Genomic DNA, 16,799 nt, shown 5'->3' on the forward strand with positions numbered 1-16,799 from the left:
AGCCTGAAATGTGGCAAAAGGTCGCAAAGTTCAAGGGGGCCGAATACTTTCGCAAGGCACTGTGTATATGTGTATATATATATATCCATCCATCCATCCATCCATCCATCGATAGTTCTGTATAGCTTAATAACCCAAGATAGATATTGGTCTCCCCTATGCTACACCATACACTTGTCTAGTGTATCTTAAGGTTACGAATAAACTGTCAACGTTTTGTTTAATTATCACCTGGGGTGTTCTAGCGGTTAGGGCCACTATTATACAGTACCAGTCAAAAGTTTGGCCACACCTACTCATTCCAAGGTTTTTCTTTATTTTTACTATTTTTTACATTGCAGAATAATAGTGAAGACATAAACTGTTTAATAACACATATGGAATCATGTAGTAACAAAAAAAGTGTTCAACAAATCAAAATATATTTTATATTTGAGATTCTTCAAAGTAGCCACCCTTTACCGTGATGACAGCTTTGGACACTCTTGGCATTCTCTCAACCAGCTTCATGAGGTAGTCACCTGTAATGCATTTCAATTAACAGGTGTGCCTTGTTAAAAGTTAATTTGTGGAATTTCTTTCCTTCTTGTTAATGCGTTTAAGCCAGCCAGTTGTGTTGTGACAAGGTAGGGTTGGTATATAGACGATAGCCCTATTTGGTAAAATAAAAAGTCCATATTATGGCAAGAGTCAAAATCGAATAAAATAAAATCAAATCAGATGTTATTGGTGACATACACATATTTAGCAGATGTTATTGTGTGTTACTGCTCTCGTTGGTGTTAGGAAGAGTGGACCAAAGCGCAGCGTGCTAAGTGTTCATAATTCCTTTTATAAAAAAAAAACACTTAAACAAAATAACAAAGCGAAAACGAACAGTTCTGTCAGGCACAGACACTAAAAAGAAAACAAGATCCCACAAAACCCAGAAGGAAAATTACAATTTAATATGATCCTCAATCAGAGACAATGATAGACATCTGCCTCTGATTGGGAACCACACACGGCCAAAAACAAAGAAATAGAAAACATAGACTTTCCCACCAGAGTCACACCCTGACCTAACCAAACATAGAGAATAATGAGGATCTCTAAGGTCAGGGTGTGACATTGTGGGTGTAGCTTAAGGCTTGTGTTCCTAGCTCCAACAGTGCAGACGTATCTAACAGGTCACAACAATACACACTAATCTAAAAGTAAAATAATGGAATTAAGAAATATATAAATATTAGATTGATCAATTTCAGAGTGCCATTGACTAAAATACAAAATAATAGAATACAGTATATACATATGAGATAAGTAAAGCTGTATGTAAATATTGTTTAAACATTATTAAAGTGACTAGTGTTCAATTATTAAAGTGGCCAGTGATTCCAAGTCTGTGTATACAGGGCAGAAGCCTCTAAGGTGCAGTGCTACGTAACCGGATGGAAGCCGGCTAGTGATGGCTATTTAACAGTCTGATGGCCTTGAGATAAAAGCTGGTTTTCAGTCTCTCGGTCCCAGCTTTGATGCACCTTGACCTCACCTTCTGGATGATAGAGGGGTGAACATGCCGTGGCTTGGGTGGTTGTTGTAATTGATGATCTTTTTGGCCTTCCTGTGAATTCGGCTGCTGTTGGTGTCCTGGAGGGCAGGTATTGTGCCCCCGATGATGCGTTGGGCAGACCGCACCACCCTCTGGAGAGCCCTGAGGGTCTGGGCGTTTGTGCATCTGTAAAGTTTTGTGAGGGTTTTAGGGGCCAAGCCAAATTTATTTAGCTGTTGCACCTTCTTCAGGTGGCTGAACTATAGTTAAAGAACAGCATTCTTACATAGGTATTCCTCTTGTCCAGATGGGATAGGGCAGTGTGCAGTGTGATGGCGATTGCATCATCTGTGGATCTATTGGGGCGGTAAGCAAATTGAAGTGGGTCTATGGTGTCAGGTAAGGTAGATGTGAAATCCTTAACTAGTCTCTCAAAGCACTTCATGATGACAGAAGTGAGTGCTAAAAGGCTATAGTCATTTAATTCAATTACCTTTTCTTTCTTAGGTACAGGAACAGTGGTGGACATCTTGAAACAAGTGTGGACAGCGGACTGGGATATGGAGAGATTAAATATGTCCATATAAACTCCAGCCAACTGGTCTGCGCATGCTCTGAGGACACTGCTAGGGATGCCGTCTGGGCCGGCAGCCTTGCGAGGGTTAAAACGCTTAAGTGTCTTACTAACGTTGGTCACTGGGAAGGAGAGCGCACAGTCCTTGGTAGCAGGCTGCGTCAGTGGCACTGTGTTATCCTCAATAATGGGCAAAGAAGGTGTTTGGCTGGTCCGGATGCAAGACGTCGGTCAATTTTGACTTTGTTAAAATCCCCAGCTACAATAAATGCGGCTTCAGGATATGTGGTTTCCAGTTTGCAAATGGTCAAGTGTAGTTCTTTGAGGGCCGTCGTGGTATCGGCTTGAGGGGGAATATACACAGCTGTGACTATAACCGAAGATAATTCTCTTAAGAGGGAATATGGTCGGCATGAGTAGTTAATCATGAAACGTACTCCCCAGCCTTTCTTCTTTATTTCTGGATGGTGTGCACGCCTCCTGAGTAGGACTAAAAGTCCACTCTGAATACTTTTTCTCCGCTGGTGGTGTTTTGGAGCAGCCTCAAACAGCTCAAGTGAGCAAAGAGAAACGACAGTCAATCATTACTTTAAGACATGAAGGTCAGTCAATCCCCAAAACGTTAAGAACGTTCACATTTTCTTCAAGTGTAGTCGCAAAAAGTGCTATGATGAAACTGGCTCTCCTGAGGACCGCCACAGGAAAGGAAGACCCAGAGTTACCTCTGCTGCAGACAATACGGTCATTAGAGTTAATTGCACCTCCAGATTGTGGCCAAAACAATGCTTCACTGCGTTCAAGTAACAGACACATCTCAACATCAACTGCTCAGAGGAGACTGCATGAATCAGGCATTCATGGTCGACTTGGTGCAAAGAAACCACTACTAAAGGACACCAATAATAAGAAGAGACTTGCTTGGACCAAGAAACATGAGCAATGGACATTAGACCGGTGGAAATGTGTCCTTTGGTCTGATGGCGGTTGGAACCAAAAATGTCATGTCTGTGTGAGACGCAGCAGAGCAGGTGAACGGTTGATCTCTGCATGTGTGGTTCCCTGCTCTGTTCCTTGCTTCTGTATTGATTGTCTTATGTCCTTGTATACCCGTGTGCTGACATTGTTCCTGTCTTGTTTTATGTTCCTGAATAAATGTTTAACTCCCCGTACCTGCTTCTCATCTCCGGCGTAGGGCCTTACACTTCCAGGCTGGGTATGGGCTATTTGACCAAGGAGAGTGATGGAGTGCTGCATCAGATGACCTGGCCTCCACAATCACCCGACCTCAACCCAATTGAGATGGTTTGGGATGAGTTGGACCGCAATGTGAAGGAAAAGCAGCCAACAAGTGCTCAGTATATGTGGGAACTCCTTCAAGACTGTTTGAAAAGCATTCCTCATGATGCTAATTGAGAGAATGCCAAGAGTGTGCAAAGCTGTCATCAAGGCAAAGGGGGGCACTTTGAAGAATGTAAAATATAAAATATATTTTTGTTTAACACTTTTTTGGTTACTACATGATTCCGTATGTGTTATTTCATAGTTTTTATGTCTTCACTATTATTCTAAGTTGTAGAAAATAGTAAAAATAAAGAAATGAGTTGGTGTGTCCACACTTTTGTCTGGTACTGTGTTTGTCTATTGTGTTGGCTTTGGTTTGATTCTAGCCCACACCCTTCTTGCACAAGTAACTCAATCCCCACGATTGAGTTGGTTTCGTTACACATTACAAATATGGACTGTCTAGGATATTGTACACCTGATTTTGATAATAAATGACGACACCAGACACTTTTGGAAAACATAAATAGGAAACAAATAATATAATAACAGTAGGCTACACCAACATTAGTTTACATTCATACAAAGTGTCGGGAAATTGCCACAGGAGATTTGCCGTGGTAAACCAGGACAGACGATTTTGTTGAGCTGGGACACTTTTCTTTACTATGTACAACAACACTTTTCTTTACTATGTACAACAACACTTTTCTTTACTATGTACAACAACACTTTTCTTTACTATGTACAACAACACTTTTCTTTACTATGTACAACAACACTTTTCTTTACTATGTACAACAACACTTTTCTTTACTATGTACAACAACACTTTTCTTTACTATGTAGAACAACACTTTTCTTTACTATGTACAACAACACTTTTCTTTACTATGTACAACAACACTTTTCTTTACTATGTACAACAACACTTTTCTTTACTATGTACAACAACACTTTTCTTTACTATGTACAACAACACTTTTCTTTACTATGTACAACAACACTTTTCTTTACTATGTACAACAACACTTTTCTTTACTATGTACAACAACACTTTTCTTTACTATGTACAACAACACTTTTCTTTACTATGTACAACAACACTTTTCTTTACTATGTACAACAACACTTTCCTTTACTATGTACAACAACACTTTTCTTCACTATGTACAACAACACTTTTCTTTACTATGTACAACAACACTTTTCTTTGTGTAAATTATCAGATAATTAGTTTTACATCATATTTGAACTTCTCCAGAAATAGCAGAAGATATTCCGTTGTATTCGAGCCATGTCCGTTCTCAACATAAACTCATGGATGGTGAATCTTTCTAATAAGTTTGGTTTTTAATCAAATTAAACGAAAAACAATGAATCTGTTTTTAAAACAGCAATGTTTCTTAAAAGGATTGGGTCAAAAACACGATATCATGAATCGAATGTCTTGTTTCTATGAACATAAGGCAATGTGTACACATGTAGGACTAAGGGCTCTTCGACCTGAAGCATTGATGTTTTTCCTATCTATTGAACACAGTTTATTAAATAGTATACAGTAACCCTAAATAGGCCTAGTTAAACCAAACATGTAGCCAATGTGGCTTTTGTTATTGACTTTAACATGGAAATATTTGTCTACACACATTGCATTCACATTTCTTAAATGCACTGCATATTCGAGCCATGAACGATTGGACAATGCCAAACGTTAAACTCTATAATAACATTATTTATTTATTTATTTATTTATTTTACCTTTATTTAACCAGGTAGGCAAGTTGAGAACAAGTTCTCATTTACAATTGCGACCTGGCCAAGATAAAGCAAAGCTGTTCGACAGATACAACAACACAGAGTTACACATGGAGTAAAACAAACATACAGTCAATAATAAAGTATAAACAAGTCTATATACAATGTGAGCAAATGAGGTGAGAAGGGAGGTAAAGGCAAAAAAAGGCCTTGGTGGCAAGGTAAATACAATATAGAAAGTAAAACACTGGAATGGTAGTTTTGCAATGGAAGAATGTGCAAAGTAGAAATAAAAATAATGGGGTGCAAAGGAGCAAAATAAATAAATTAATTAAATACAGTTGGGAAAGAGGTAGTTGATAGGGCTAAATTATATGTGGGCTATGTACAGGTGCAGTAATCTGTGAGCTGCTCTGACAGTTGGTGCTTAAAGCTAGTGAGGGAGATAAGTGTTTCCAGTTTCAGAGATTTTTGTAGTTCGTTCCAGTCATTGGCAGCAGAGAACTGGAAAGAGAGGCGGCCAAAGAAAGAATTGGTTTTGGGGGTGACTAGAGAGATATACCTGCTGGAGCGTGTGCTACAGGTGGGAGATGCTATGGTGACCAGCGAGCTGAGATAAGGGGGGACTTTACCTAGCAGGGTCTTGTAGATGACATGGAGCCAGTGGGTTTGGCGACGAGTATGAAGCGAGGGCCAGCCAACGAGAGCGTACAGGTCGCAATGGTGGGTAGTGTATGGGGCTTTGGTGACAAAACGGATTGCACTGTGATAGACTGCATCCAGTTTGTTGAGTAGGGTATTGGAGGCTATTTTGTAAATTACATCGCCAAAGTCGAGGATTGGTAGGATGGTCAGTTTTACAAGGGTATGTTTGGCAGCATGAGTGAAGGATGCTTTGTTGCGAAATAGGAAGCCAATTCTAGATTTAACTTTGGATTGGAGATGTTTGATATGGGTCTGGAAGGAGAGTTTACAGTCTAACCAGACACCTAAGTATTTGTAGTTGTCCACGTATTCTAAGTCAGAGCCGTCCAGAGTAGTGATGTTGGACAGGCGGGTAGGTGCAGGTAGTGATCGGTTGAAGAGCATGCATTTAGTTTTACTTGTATTTAAGAGCAGTTGGAGGCCACGGAAGGAGAGTTGTATGGCATTGAAGCTTGCCTGGAGGGTTGTTAACACAGTGTCCAAAGAAGGGCCGGAAGTATACAGAATGGTGTCGTCTGCGTAGAGGTGGATCAGAGACTTTTAGAGAGAGACCATCACCATTTATATAAACTGTTAGTGACCTTGACATTTGAAAGGTAAACAAACCGGTCAATAGCCGAGGCTACCAAGGACAGCGATCAGAAAAATAATGTCCAATAAAAAGAAAAAACATGAATGTCTGACTGTTTTGCTGCTCATTATATTTGAATAAGACATTGGTTATAGGCTACTGATTAGGCTACTGATTAGGCTACTGTGTGCCTCCTCTATCAAAATCGATGCCATAACCAACTGCGTTTACTGCCAAGACCAGCGACCAGTTAGTATTGAATATCATCAGTAGCACTGCTGGGAATTGGCACTTTGGCACACATTTTTAAAGACACACCTACAGTATTTCCACCCCTCCCACCTCAGCATAAGCATGCTGATAGAAGACAGGTACATTACTGGCACCAGGGTTGGAAAATAGCAGAGCGCTGGCTTTTTAAAGTCGAAATTGCCCAAGAACGTGTGTTTGACACAAGCGCTGCCTTAACACCAGCCAAAAATAGAGTCCACAGTGTTATTACTAATTGTATGTAGAAATACGATATGATCTGATGTTTAGTCAACATGCATGAAATATTGTATACTGTTATGTTTTAATTACACTTTATAGGTGACTTTCAGGCAGACGTCACACCACAATTGTACTAGAATTCTGGAGCCCTCAACTAAATAAACATTTGAAAAGATGTAGCAACATTTTGGCGTGTGAAAGATGAAATGTAGAGAGAGAGAAATTATAAAGAAAGAGAGATGAAAGAGAGAGGAGATAAAGAGTTTATACCGGTCTCTTTAAAATTAAAGTAAATGTATTTGCAGTGTTGTAAAGTACTTAAGTAAAAATACATTAAAGTACTACTTAAGTAGTTTTATGAGGTATCTGTAGTTTACTGGACTATTTATAGTTTTGATTAGTTTTACTTTTACTTCACTACATTTCTAAAGAGTGGAGAGGTCCATTGTTTTGGCTGTGTCATTGGAAATCCCCTAGTTACTGCATAGTAAGCACTTAGTGTTGTTAGGTTCTTATTTTACAGATCTAAATAACTCACGGACACTAGAGAAGCTTTAAACAAGTTGAATTCTTCCCAAAGGTTCTGTACAGCTGTATTCAGACAGCAAAACATTTCTCTCCATCACAGTTATATACATCCTACATAAGACACACCTTCTCTCCAATTCTTACATCTTATTGTTCAACAGAAAGAGGGTAACAGCATACCAAACGCTTATTACTCCCTTAAGGGAATCTGTCCTCACCACCTGACCTCAAACCTCACCTCCTGACCTCAACCCCTCCTTCACCTAATCCACAGATATCCACCTGTCTTCCCTATATCAACACGTCGCTCTCCTCTCCTCCATCAAACACATTCCAAAGCCTTCAGGCTTTCTACAGAGGACCCTTAACTTCTGACATAAAACCCATTCTCTTCCACTCCTTATCATTTAGTTAATATCTCAATGTTCAAAGTTTAGCCGTTTCCAACAGTGTTAATCAGCAATACAGATATAAAGCACAATACACTGAGATATGAACACCTGTCCAAGGTCATGAATAACAATGTGCAGGGAAATACTTCTCCAGATATTTACCAAGTTGTCTTTTTTAATGTTAACATAATTGGAGATCTTTTATACACACACTGATACAGAAACAACAGTCCTGTAAAGAGCGCTCACCAAGGCCTGAATAGTTTTTCACACAGCACTTCATATTTGATGACATACCAAATTCTGTCCTCCAACTATCTGTGGATTAGTTGAGGTCAGGAGGTGAGGTTTGAGGTCAGGAGGTGAGGACAAATTCCCTTAAGGGAGTAATAAGCGTTTGGTATCCTGTTACCCTCTTTCTGTTGAACAATAAGATGTAAGGATTGGAGAGAAGGCGTGTCTTACGTAGGATGTATATAACTGTGATGGAGAGAAATGTTTTGCTGTCTGAATACAGCTGTACAGAATTCAACTTGGTTAAAGCTTCTCTAGTGTCCGTGACTTATTTAGATCTGTAAAATAAGAAACTAACACGTTTGTGTGTGTGTGTGTGTGTGTGTGTGTGTGTGTGTGTGAACTAGTCATGATTGTTGATTTAGCACTGATTTTGTTATTGATTGAGCTTTGATAAGGTTTGCAGTTCTGCCCTGATTTAGACAGTTATCTAGCTTCACATTTCTAGCTTCACATATCTAGCTTCACCCCGATGTATTTTCTGACTTACCCTGCTTCACAGTGGCTCTATATACATCTGTACGAGGCCCTGTCTGGACTGTCCTGTCCTCACTAGAAAACCTGCAATGCAGCATTTCCCTCTGAGCCTCACACAGTCTCTTACTAATGGAGTAGAGAGCTGAGTAGAGAGTTGAGCCTCTGTTTGAACTAATGGACCACAGATATACAGAGGTTTTATAGAAACTAAGAAAACAGGATGCTAGCTCATTTAAGCACTGTTGTGTCTGTAAACTGGGGACCTGAAAAAATAGAGAATAGTGCTGAACTCCTCTGTCTGCTTAGAGAGCAAAGCAATAGATGGAGGGTGTGTGAGTTATTGTGTCTTGTGTGTCTGGTGAATGAGGCAGACCCAGACAGACAGTGACAGGCCATATCTCAGAGCAGGGTTGGCGCAATCTGTGTGTACATGAGTCAGAAAGATGCTCCCCTTTGAAGGGTGGAGGGGTCAGGTACATGAGGACTGCTGGTGAAATCCCAAACTGGTGTGTGTGTCACTAGTGTGTGGGTGTCTCTGCTATCTCTGCTCCTGACATAATCAGTTTAAGCCAGTTTATGATAGTGGGTGTGGTATGTCTACTATCTGTGTGTACTTTTAACGTTCTCCCTCCTGTTCTTCCAGACCTTCCCATGACATTAGTCTCGAGGAGTTTGATGATGAGGATCTGTCTGAAATCACAGACGACTGTGGAATAGGACTCAACTATGACTCTGATCCCTATGAAAAGGTAGGACACAAACACACACGCATACAAACACATGCAAGAATGCACACAGACAAACGTACAGGCACACGCACACCAATGTCATGTAGTGAAACAGCAGGTCTGTAATTAAAATAGCTCTCATCATTAAATAGATTAACTTGCAGATGGCTACAAACTACTGCTGCAAACTACTCAAATCTCCTCATGTAGAATAAAACCAAAATACACCTGCATGGCTTGCTGTTTGGGGTTTTAGGCTGGGTTTCTGTACAGCACTTTGAGATATCAGCTGATGTACGAAGGGCTATATAAACACATTTGATTTTTTTGATTTACACATTTGAAGCAAAGCAACTTGTATGTCAGACTGTTTGGGTTTCTTTGTACGGCCTTGTCAACACATGGTGCTCATGGCTTTTATTAACAGTTGCTATTGGTGACTCCCGCTCCCCTTAGGTAGTGAATAACAAGTAGAGATAGAGGGTGAGATAGAGAAAGATCGAAAATGAGAGAGAGAGTGATAGTCTGTTGCTCTGCTTATCTCTTATATAAGCGGCAGTGTAACTAGCTGTTAATACCTGTGTGACCAGTGCTGCCGTCATTACATTAGTGGCCTTATAGATGCACTAAGCACAGCCCTGCTCTTTCATTTCCATCCTATCGACATCAGCTCCAACATCAGAACAGAATATGAGTGGTACTGTGCTGTAATGTACAACTCAGATCCCCTCTTAGAGACCGAGATCTGGTAGGAATAATCCAGTCCTGTACTACTGGAGAAGCACTGGGTCTGTTTCCTCTCTGTCATATCTCCCCCTCTCTCTCTCCCTTCCCCCTCTCTCTCCCCAAATCTCTCCGTATTTGTCTCCCCCTCTCTCTCCCGAGGGATGTGAATGTTTTATTTGTGTGGCTCTGAGCCATGGCTGCAGCACAGGGTGAATGATCCAGTGCAGTTTGCTGCTATGCAGAGACAACCTTCCTCCTCCCTCATCATTCCCTTCTATCTCTCCTCCCCTCTCTCCCTTGTCTGCCTATTCCTTCATCCGTGCTATGCAGAGACAACCTTCCTCCTCCCTCATCATTCCCTTCTACCTCTCCTCCCCTCTCTCCCTTGTCTGCCTATTCCTTCATCCGTGCTATGCAGAGACAACCTTCCTCCTCCCTCATCATTCCCTTCTACCTCTCCTCCCCTCTCTCCCTTGTCTGCCTATTCCTTCATTTGTGCTATGCAGAGCTCCGCTCAGAGAAAACCTCCCTTCCTCCTACCTCGAAACCCCCTCCTCTCTTCCTCATTCCTCTCTTCCTCCTCTTTTCCTCCTTCGAATCCCCACTGTATGTGTAGGGATACAGGGAGGGAGGGAGGGAGGGAGGGAGGACCCTAAAAAAAGTACAACCTCAGCAAGTTGAGGGAAATGCTTGTATCCTTGCAATCTCAGATGTCATATTTCAAACGCAGATAACCCAACGGTGCACACAGTCCCAGTCTGCTCAGTTCAAAGATGTGTGGGTGTATGCCAGAGATGGTGTTACTCTGTGTTATGTTACATAACCAACCCCACCCCCACCACATTGCTCATCCCCACAGAAACTAATCCTGCTGACATCAGACCAACCCTCTGGATTAAACACAGAGCTTCAGAGTGTGTGTGTGTGTGCGTTTCAAGTTGTTGTCCTGTTGGAAGGTGAACCTTCACCCCAGTCTGAGATCCTGAGTGCTGTGGAGAAGGTTTTCATTAAAGATCTCTCTGTATTTTGCTCCGTTCATCCTTCCCTCGATCCTGACTAGTCTCCCAGTCCCTGACGCCCCAAAAAATGTCCCCACAACATGATTTTAGCCTGCACCATTATTCACCGTAGTGATGGTGCCAGGTCTTCTTCAAACGTGACGCTTGGCATTTAGGCCAAAGAGTTCAATTTTGGTTTCATCAGACCAGATAATCTTGTTTCTCATGGTCTGAGAGTCCTCTAGGTGCCTTTTGGCAATCTCCAAGTGGGCTGTCATGTGCCTTTTACTGAGGAGTGGCTTCCGTCTGGCCACTCTACCATAAAGTCCTGATTGGTAGAGTGCTGCAGAGATGGTTTTCCTTCTGGAAGGTTCTCCCATCTCCACAGAGGAACTCAGAGGAACTATGGAGCTCAGAGTGACCATTGGGTTCTTGATTAGCTCTTGGTTACCTTCTCCCCTGATTTTAAAATTTGGCTCTAGGAAGAGTCTTGGTAGTTCCAAACTTCTTCCATTTAAGAATGATGGAGGCCACCGTGTTCTTGGGAACCTTCAATGCTGCAGAAATATTTTGGTACCCTTCCCCAGATCTGTGCCTCAATGCATTCCTTTCTCAGAGCTCTACAGACAATTCCTTCGACCTAACGGCTTGGTCTTTGCTCTGACATGCACTGTCAACTGTGGGACCTTATATAGACAGGTGTGTGCTTTTCAAAATCATATCCAATCAATTGAATTTACCACAGGTGGACTCAGTCAAGTTGAAGATACATCTCAATGATGATCAATGGAAACAGGATGCACCTGAGCTCAATTTCTAATCTCATAGCAAAGGGTCTGAATACTTTTGTAAATAAGGTATTTCTGTTTTTATTTTTTGTACATTTGCTAAAAAAAACTAAACTTGTTTTTTTGTCATTATGGGGTATTGTGTGTAGATTGATGAGGGGTGAAAAATGATTTAATTTAAGAATAACAAAATGTGGAAAAAGGGAGGGGGTCTGAATAATCCGAATGCACTATACATATACACATACACACAACTGTTGGCACGTGTGTATACTAACAGAAACCACTGACTGTGTGAGAGAGGCTTAAACGACTGACGATGGCTTGAGACTGGTAGATGACAATCACCCAATCAAATACAGTAAACACACACACACACATACCATCATAAACTGGCTTAAACGAATTATGTCAATCATCTCATTTCTTAAAATACCAGAAAGGGCGTTTAGTTGGAGAGAAGACTTGAAAGCTTTAAAATGTCATGTTTTGACAACATAAGCCCATGCCTCTGTCACGCCCTGACCTTAGTTATCTATGTTTTATGTATTATTTTGGTCAAGTCAGGGTGTGACAAGGGTGGGTATGTGTGTTTTTGTCCTGTCTAGGGTTTTTGTATATCTATGGGTTTTTATATGTCTATGGTGGCCTGAATTGGTTCCCAATCAGAGGCAGCTGTTTATTGTTGTCTCTGATTGGGGATCCTGTTTAGGTTGCCATTTTCCATTTTGGTTTTGTGGGTTATTGTCTATGTATTTGTCTATGTATATTGTCTATGCATGTCATCACTCGTTCTATATAGCTTAAAGTTCGTTTTGTTAGTTTGTTTAGTGTTCTTTCTTTATTAAAAGTAGAATGTATTCCAATCACGCTGCTCCTTGGTCTCCTCTATACGACGAACGTGACAGAATAACCCACCAATCCAGGACCAAGCAGCGTGAAAAGGAGGAACAGCACTTAATAGGGAAATGGACCTGGGAGGAGATATTAGATGGAGCAGGACCCTGGACACAGCCGGGGGAGTATCGCTGTCCTAAGGAGGAGTTAGAGGCAGTGAAAGCGGAAAGGCGATACTACGAGGATAAATACAGGAGAATAGAGGAACGGCGATGATATGCAGGTACACGGCTAGCACGGAAGCCCAAGAGGCAGCCGCAATAATGACCTGATCCAACTCCTCGTGCTTACTGTGGGGAGCGTGTTACTGGTCAGGCACCGTGTTATGCGGTAGAGCGCACGGTGTCTCCAGTGCGCTATTCTAGCCCGGTGCGCTCTATTCCAGCTCCTCGCATTGGCCGGGCTAGAATGGGCATCCAGCCAGGAAGGAGGGTGCCGGCTCAGCGCTCCTGGTCTCCAGTATACCTCTTTGGACCTCTTTGGACTCTTTGGTGAGTCTGCACAGCCCAGTGCATCCTGTGCCAGTGCCCTGCATCCATCCGCAGGGTGAAAATAAACATCCAGCCAGGACGGGTTGTGTCAGCTCTACACCGCAGACCTCCAGTGTGCCTCCACAGTCCAGTACGTGCCTGCTCCCCGCACTCGCCCTGAGATGTGTGTCACCAGCCCGGTACCACCAGTACCGGCACCGCACACCAGGCCTACAGTGCGCCTCGGCAGTCCAGTACACCCTGTTCCTGCTCCTTGCACTCGCCCTGAGGTGCATGTCCCCAGCCCGGTACCACCAGTGCCGGCACCACGCACCAGGCCTACAGTGCACCTCGGCAGTCCAGAGCGTCCGGCGACAGTACCCAGTCCAGAGCGTCCGGCGACAGTACCCAGTCCAGAGTGTCCGGATACAGTACCCAGTCCAGAGCGTCCGGATACAGTACCCAGTCCAGAGTGTCCGGATACAGTACCCAGTCCAGAGCGTCCGGCGACAGTACCTAGTCCAGAGTGTCCGGATACAGTACCCAGTCCAGAGCGTCCGGATACAGTACCCAGTCCAGAGTGTCCGGATACAGTACCCAGTCCAGAGCGTCCGGCGACAGTACCTAGTCCAGAGTGTCCGGCGACACTACCCAGTCCAGAGTGTCCGGCGACAGTACCCAGTCCAGAGTGTCCGGCGACAGTACCTAGTCCAGAGCGTCCGGCGACACTACCCAGTCCAGAGTGTCCGGCGACAGTACCCAGTCCAGAGTGTCCGGCGACAGTACCCAGTCCAGAGCGTCCGGCGACAGTACCCAGTCCAGAGCGTCCGGCGACAGTACCCAGTCCAGAGCGTCCGGCGACAGTACCCAGTCCAGAGCGTCCGGCGACAGTACCCAGTCCAGAGCGTCCGGCGACAGTACCCAGTCCAGAGCGTCCGGCGACAGTACCCAGTCCAGAGCGTCCGGCGACAGTACCCAGTCCAGAGCGTCCGGCGACAGTACCCAGTCCAGAGCGTCCGGCGACAGTACCCAGTCCAGAGCGTCCGGCGACAGTACCCAGTCCAGAGCGTCCGGCGACAGTACCCAGTCCAGAGCGTCCGGAGACAGTACCCAGTCCAGAGCGTCCGGAGACAGTACCTAGTCCAGAGTGTCCGTATGTGTAGTTGCATGTCAGCACTTGTTCTATATAGCGTCATGTTCGTGTTGTTGTTTTGTTAGTTTGTTTAGTGTTCTTTCTTTATTAAAAGAAGAATGTATTCATATCACGCTGCGCCTTGGTCTCCTCTATACGACGAACGTGACAGCCTCCCTCCATTCTATTGGTGGAAACTGTTGCAGTTACTAATGAATTTTTGCAGTTGACACAGAATGCTTTGAGAATGAAGAAAACATAGATATTTTCATGTGTGTAATGATGTTTTTTACTTGGTTGAACTGTAGTAAGCTGCGATACTTACATGCCAGCACATACACATACTGCACATACATACAGAAATAATCAACCTAACAATGGTTCATTCATGAACAATGGTTCATTTCCTAATATTCACATTCTGAATAACATGAATGATTATGTTGTAGTAATATTATTTTTACTAACTTGGGTACTTTCACAGGTAAACATGTTCTCACTGTGATTCTTATGCAGATTGAGTAAAGAGGAGAGGAGGGGAGAGTAGAGAACACTGGCCTACATTTCCCATAATGCTTCAGTGGAGAGGAGAGGGAGGAACCTGTTAAGGATGCTGCGAATTTTCGCAGCTTTTTTTTTACAAATTGCGCAACATTTCAACATCCTGCTACTCATGCCAGGAATATAGTATATGCATATAATAAGTATGTGTGTATAGAAAACACTCTGAAGTTTCTAAAACTGGTTAAATCATGTCTGTGGCTATAACAGAACGTGTTCAGGAGTAAAAATCCCAGGGAAAAATGTTCACCAAAAAAACACAAAACAAATTCATCCGCCAGTCTTTGAATTGTCTAAGGCGATAGAAAATAGATGAGGTTCCATTTACAACGCCTACAGCTTCCACACGATGTCGCCAATACTGGTATTTCTTTGCACCTTTATCCTTGGTGGGATGACGTATAGGCACTTCCTGTCTTGGGGTGCACCCAGGAAATTATGAAAGTGAAAAAAATGGACGATGATTTCAAGACTTGCTGCTATTGAATACAGATCGCCTCGTGATCAATTTCATTGATTATTAACGTTTATTAATACCTAAAGTTGCTTTACAAAAGTAGTTTGAAGTGATTTGTAAAAGTTTATATGCAACTTTGTTAATGTTAAAAAGTGACGTTGCGTCGTGTAAAGGTGCATTTTCCTTGGATCAGACGGCCTTTATAAATGGACAATTTTGGCATACTTTGACGGATTTAATCGGGAAAAAGACCCAATTGTGATGTTTATGGGACATATAGGAGTGCCAACAAAGAAGCTCGTCAAAGGTAATGAATGTTTTATATTTTATTTCTGCGTTTTGTGTAGCGCCGGCTACCGCAAAATCTGTTGTTTAGGTGACGTTCTGTTATTTTGGGGGGTGCATGCTATCAGATAATAGCTTCTCATGCTTTCGCTGAAAAGCATTTTACAAATCTGACTTGGTGGCTAGATTCACAACGAGTGTAGCTTTAATTCAGTACCTTGCATGTGTGTTTTAATGAAAGTTTGAGTTTTATCGAAAACTATAGGTGGCGCTCTGAAATTTCCGCTGATTGATGTTCCTGCACTGGGATTAGATTCTGCATCATCCTTAACAGGATTTATACCTGATTTCTCCTGACAGTTTCTGTATGTTTCCCTACAGTCTCATGACCTGACTGTGTCTGGGAGTTAGAAATAAGCTACAGACGAGCTAGAAATGAGCATGAGTCTACGTTGTTTTCCCTCCTCTGTTTGCCTCTTATAATGAATCTCAGTGAACGCCTGGTCAGGTGGAAGCAGATGGGTAATTTTCCAGTTAGCCCTTACATTGACATCTATCAATCTTTGGGAGTAGAATAGAGAAATTAGTAGAGAGAAAAACAGAATGAATGAATGCAAGAGAGCGCGAGAAAGAGGGAGGGGAGTCAGTCTGTTGGGAGCAGACTACCAGTCCTTTGAGTCAGACCCAGGCATGAATCACTGAGCTATCAGATGAAAGGAGTGTCTCCCTTTACCTCCCTACTCTTTTATTTATTTCTTTGTTTCTTATGTCTCTGTCTCACACAATACCTTCTGAAAGTACTTTTTCCAAATTCTGTTGTGTTACAAACTTAATTTAAAATTGTTTAAATGGAGATGTTTTATCACATACAATACACCATAATGTCAAAGTGGAATTATGTTTTTAGAAATGTGTACAAATTAAAACTAAATGAAAAGCTGAAAGGTATCGTTATGGCAAGACTAAAGTTCAGGATTAAAAATGTCCTTAACAAGTCACATAATAAGTTGCATGGACTCACTCGTGTATAATAATAGTATTTAACATGATTCTTGAATGACTACCTGATCTCTGTACCCCACACATATAATTATTTGTAAGGTCCCTCAGTTGAGCAGTGCATTTCAAACACATTCAAAGACCAGGGAGGTTTT

General features: G+C 42.4%; 1 protein-coding gene across 3 annotated transcripts in view; it reads left to right on the forward strand.

Moving 5' to 3' along the window:
• The window catches only part of mapk8ip2 (mitogen-activated protein kinase 8 interacting protein 2), a 135,398-nt gene that overhangs the window by 72,093 nt on the left and 46,506 nt on the right, over nucleotides 1–16,799 (forward strand). For all 3 annotated transcript variants that reach the window (XM_021572567.2, XM_021572576.2, XM_021572558.2), the window contains one exon: nucleotides 9,247–9,352. In XM_021572567.2, coding sequence (XP_021428242.2) covers nucleotides 9,247–9,352 — 106 coding nt within the window. The remainder of the gene's footprint in view (nucleotides 1–9,246; nucleotides 9,353–16,799) is intronic.

Source organism: Oncorhynchus mykiss, chromosome 2 (assembly GCF_013265735.2).
Source record: "Oncorhynchus mykiss isolate Arlee chromosome 2, USDA_OmykA_1.1, whole genome shotgun sequence".
In the NCBI taxonomy this organism is placed as follows: Eukaryota; Metazoa; Chordata; class Actinopteri; order Salmoniformes; family Salmonidae; genus Oncorhynchus; species Oncorhynchus mykiss.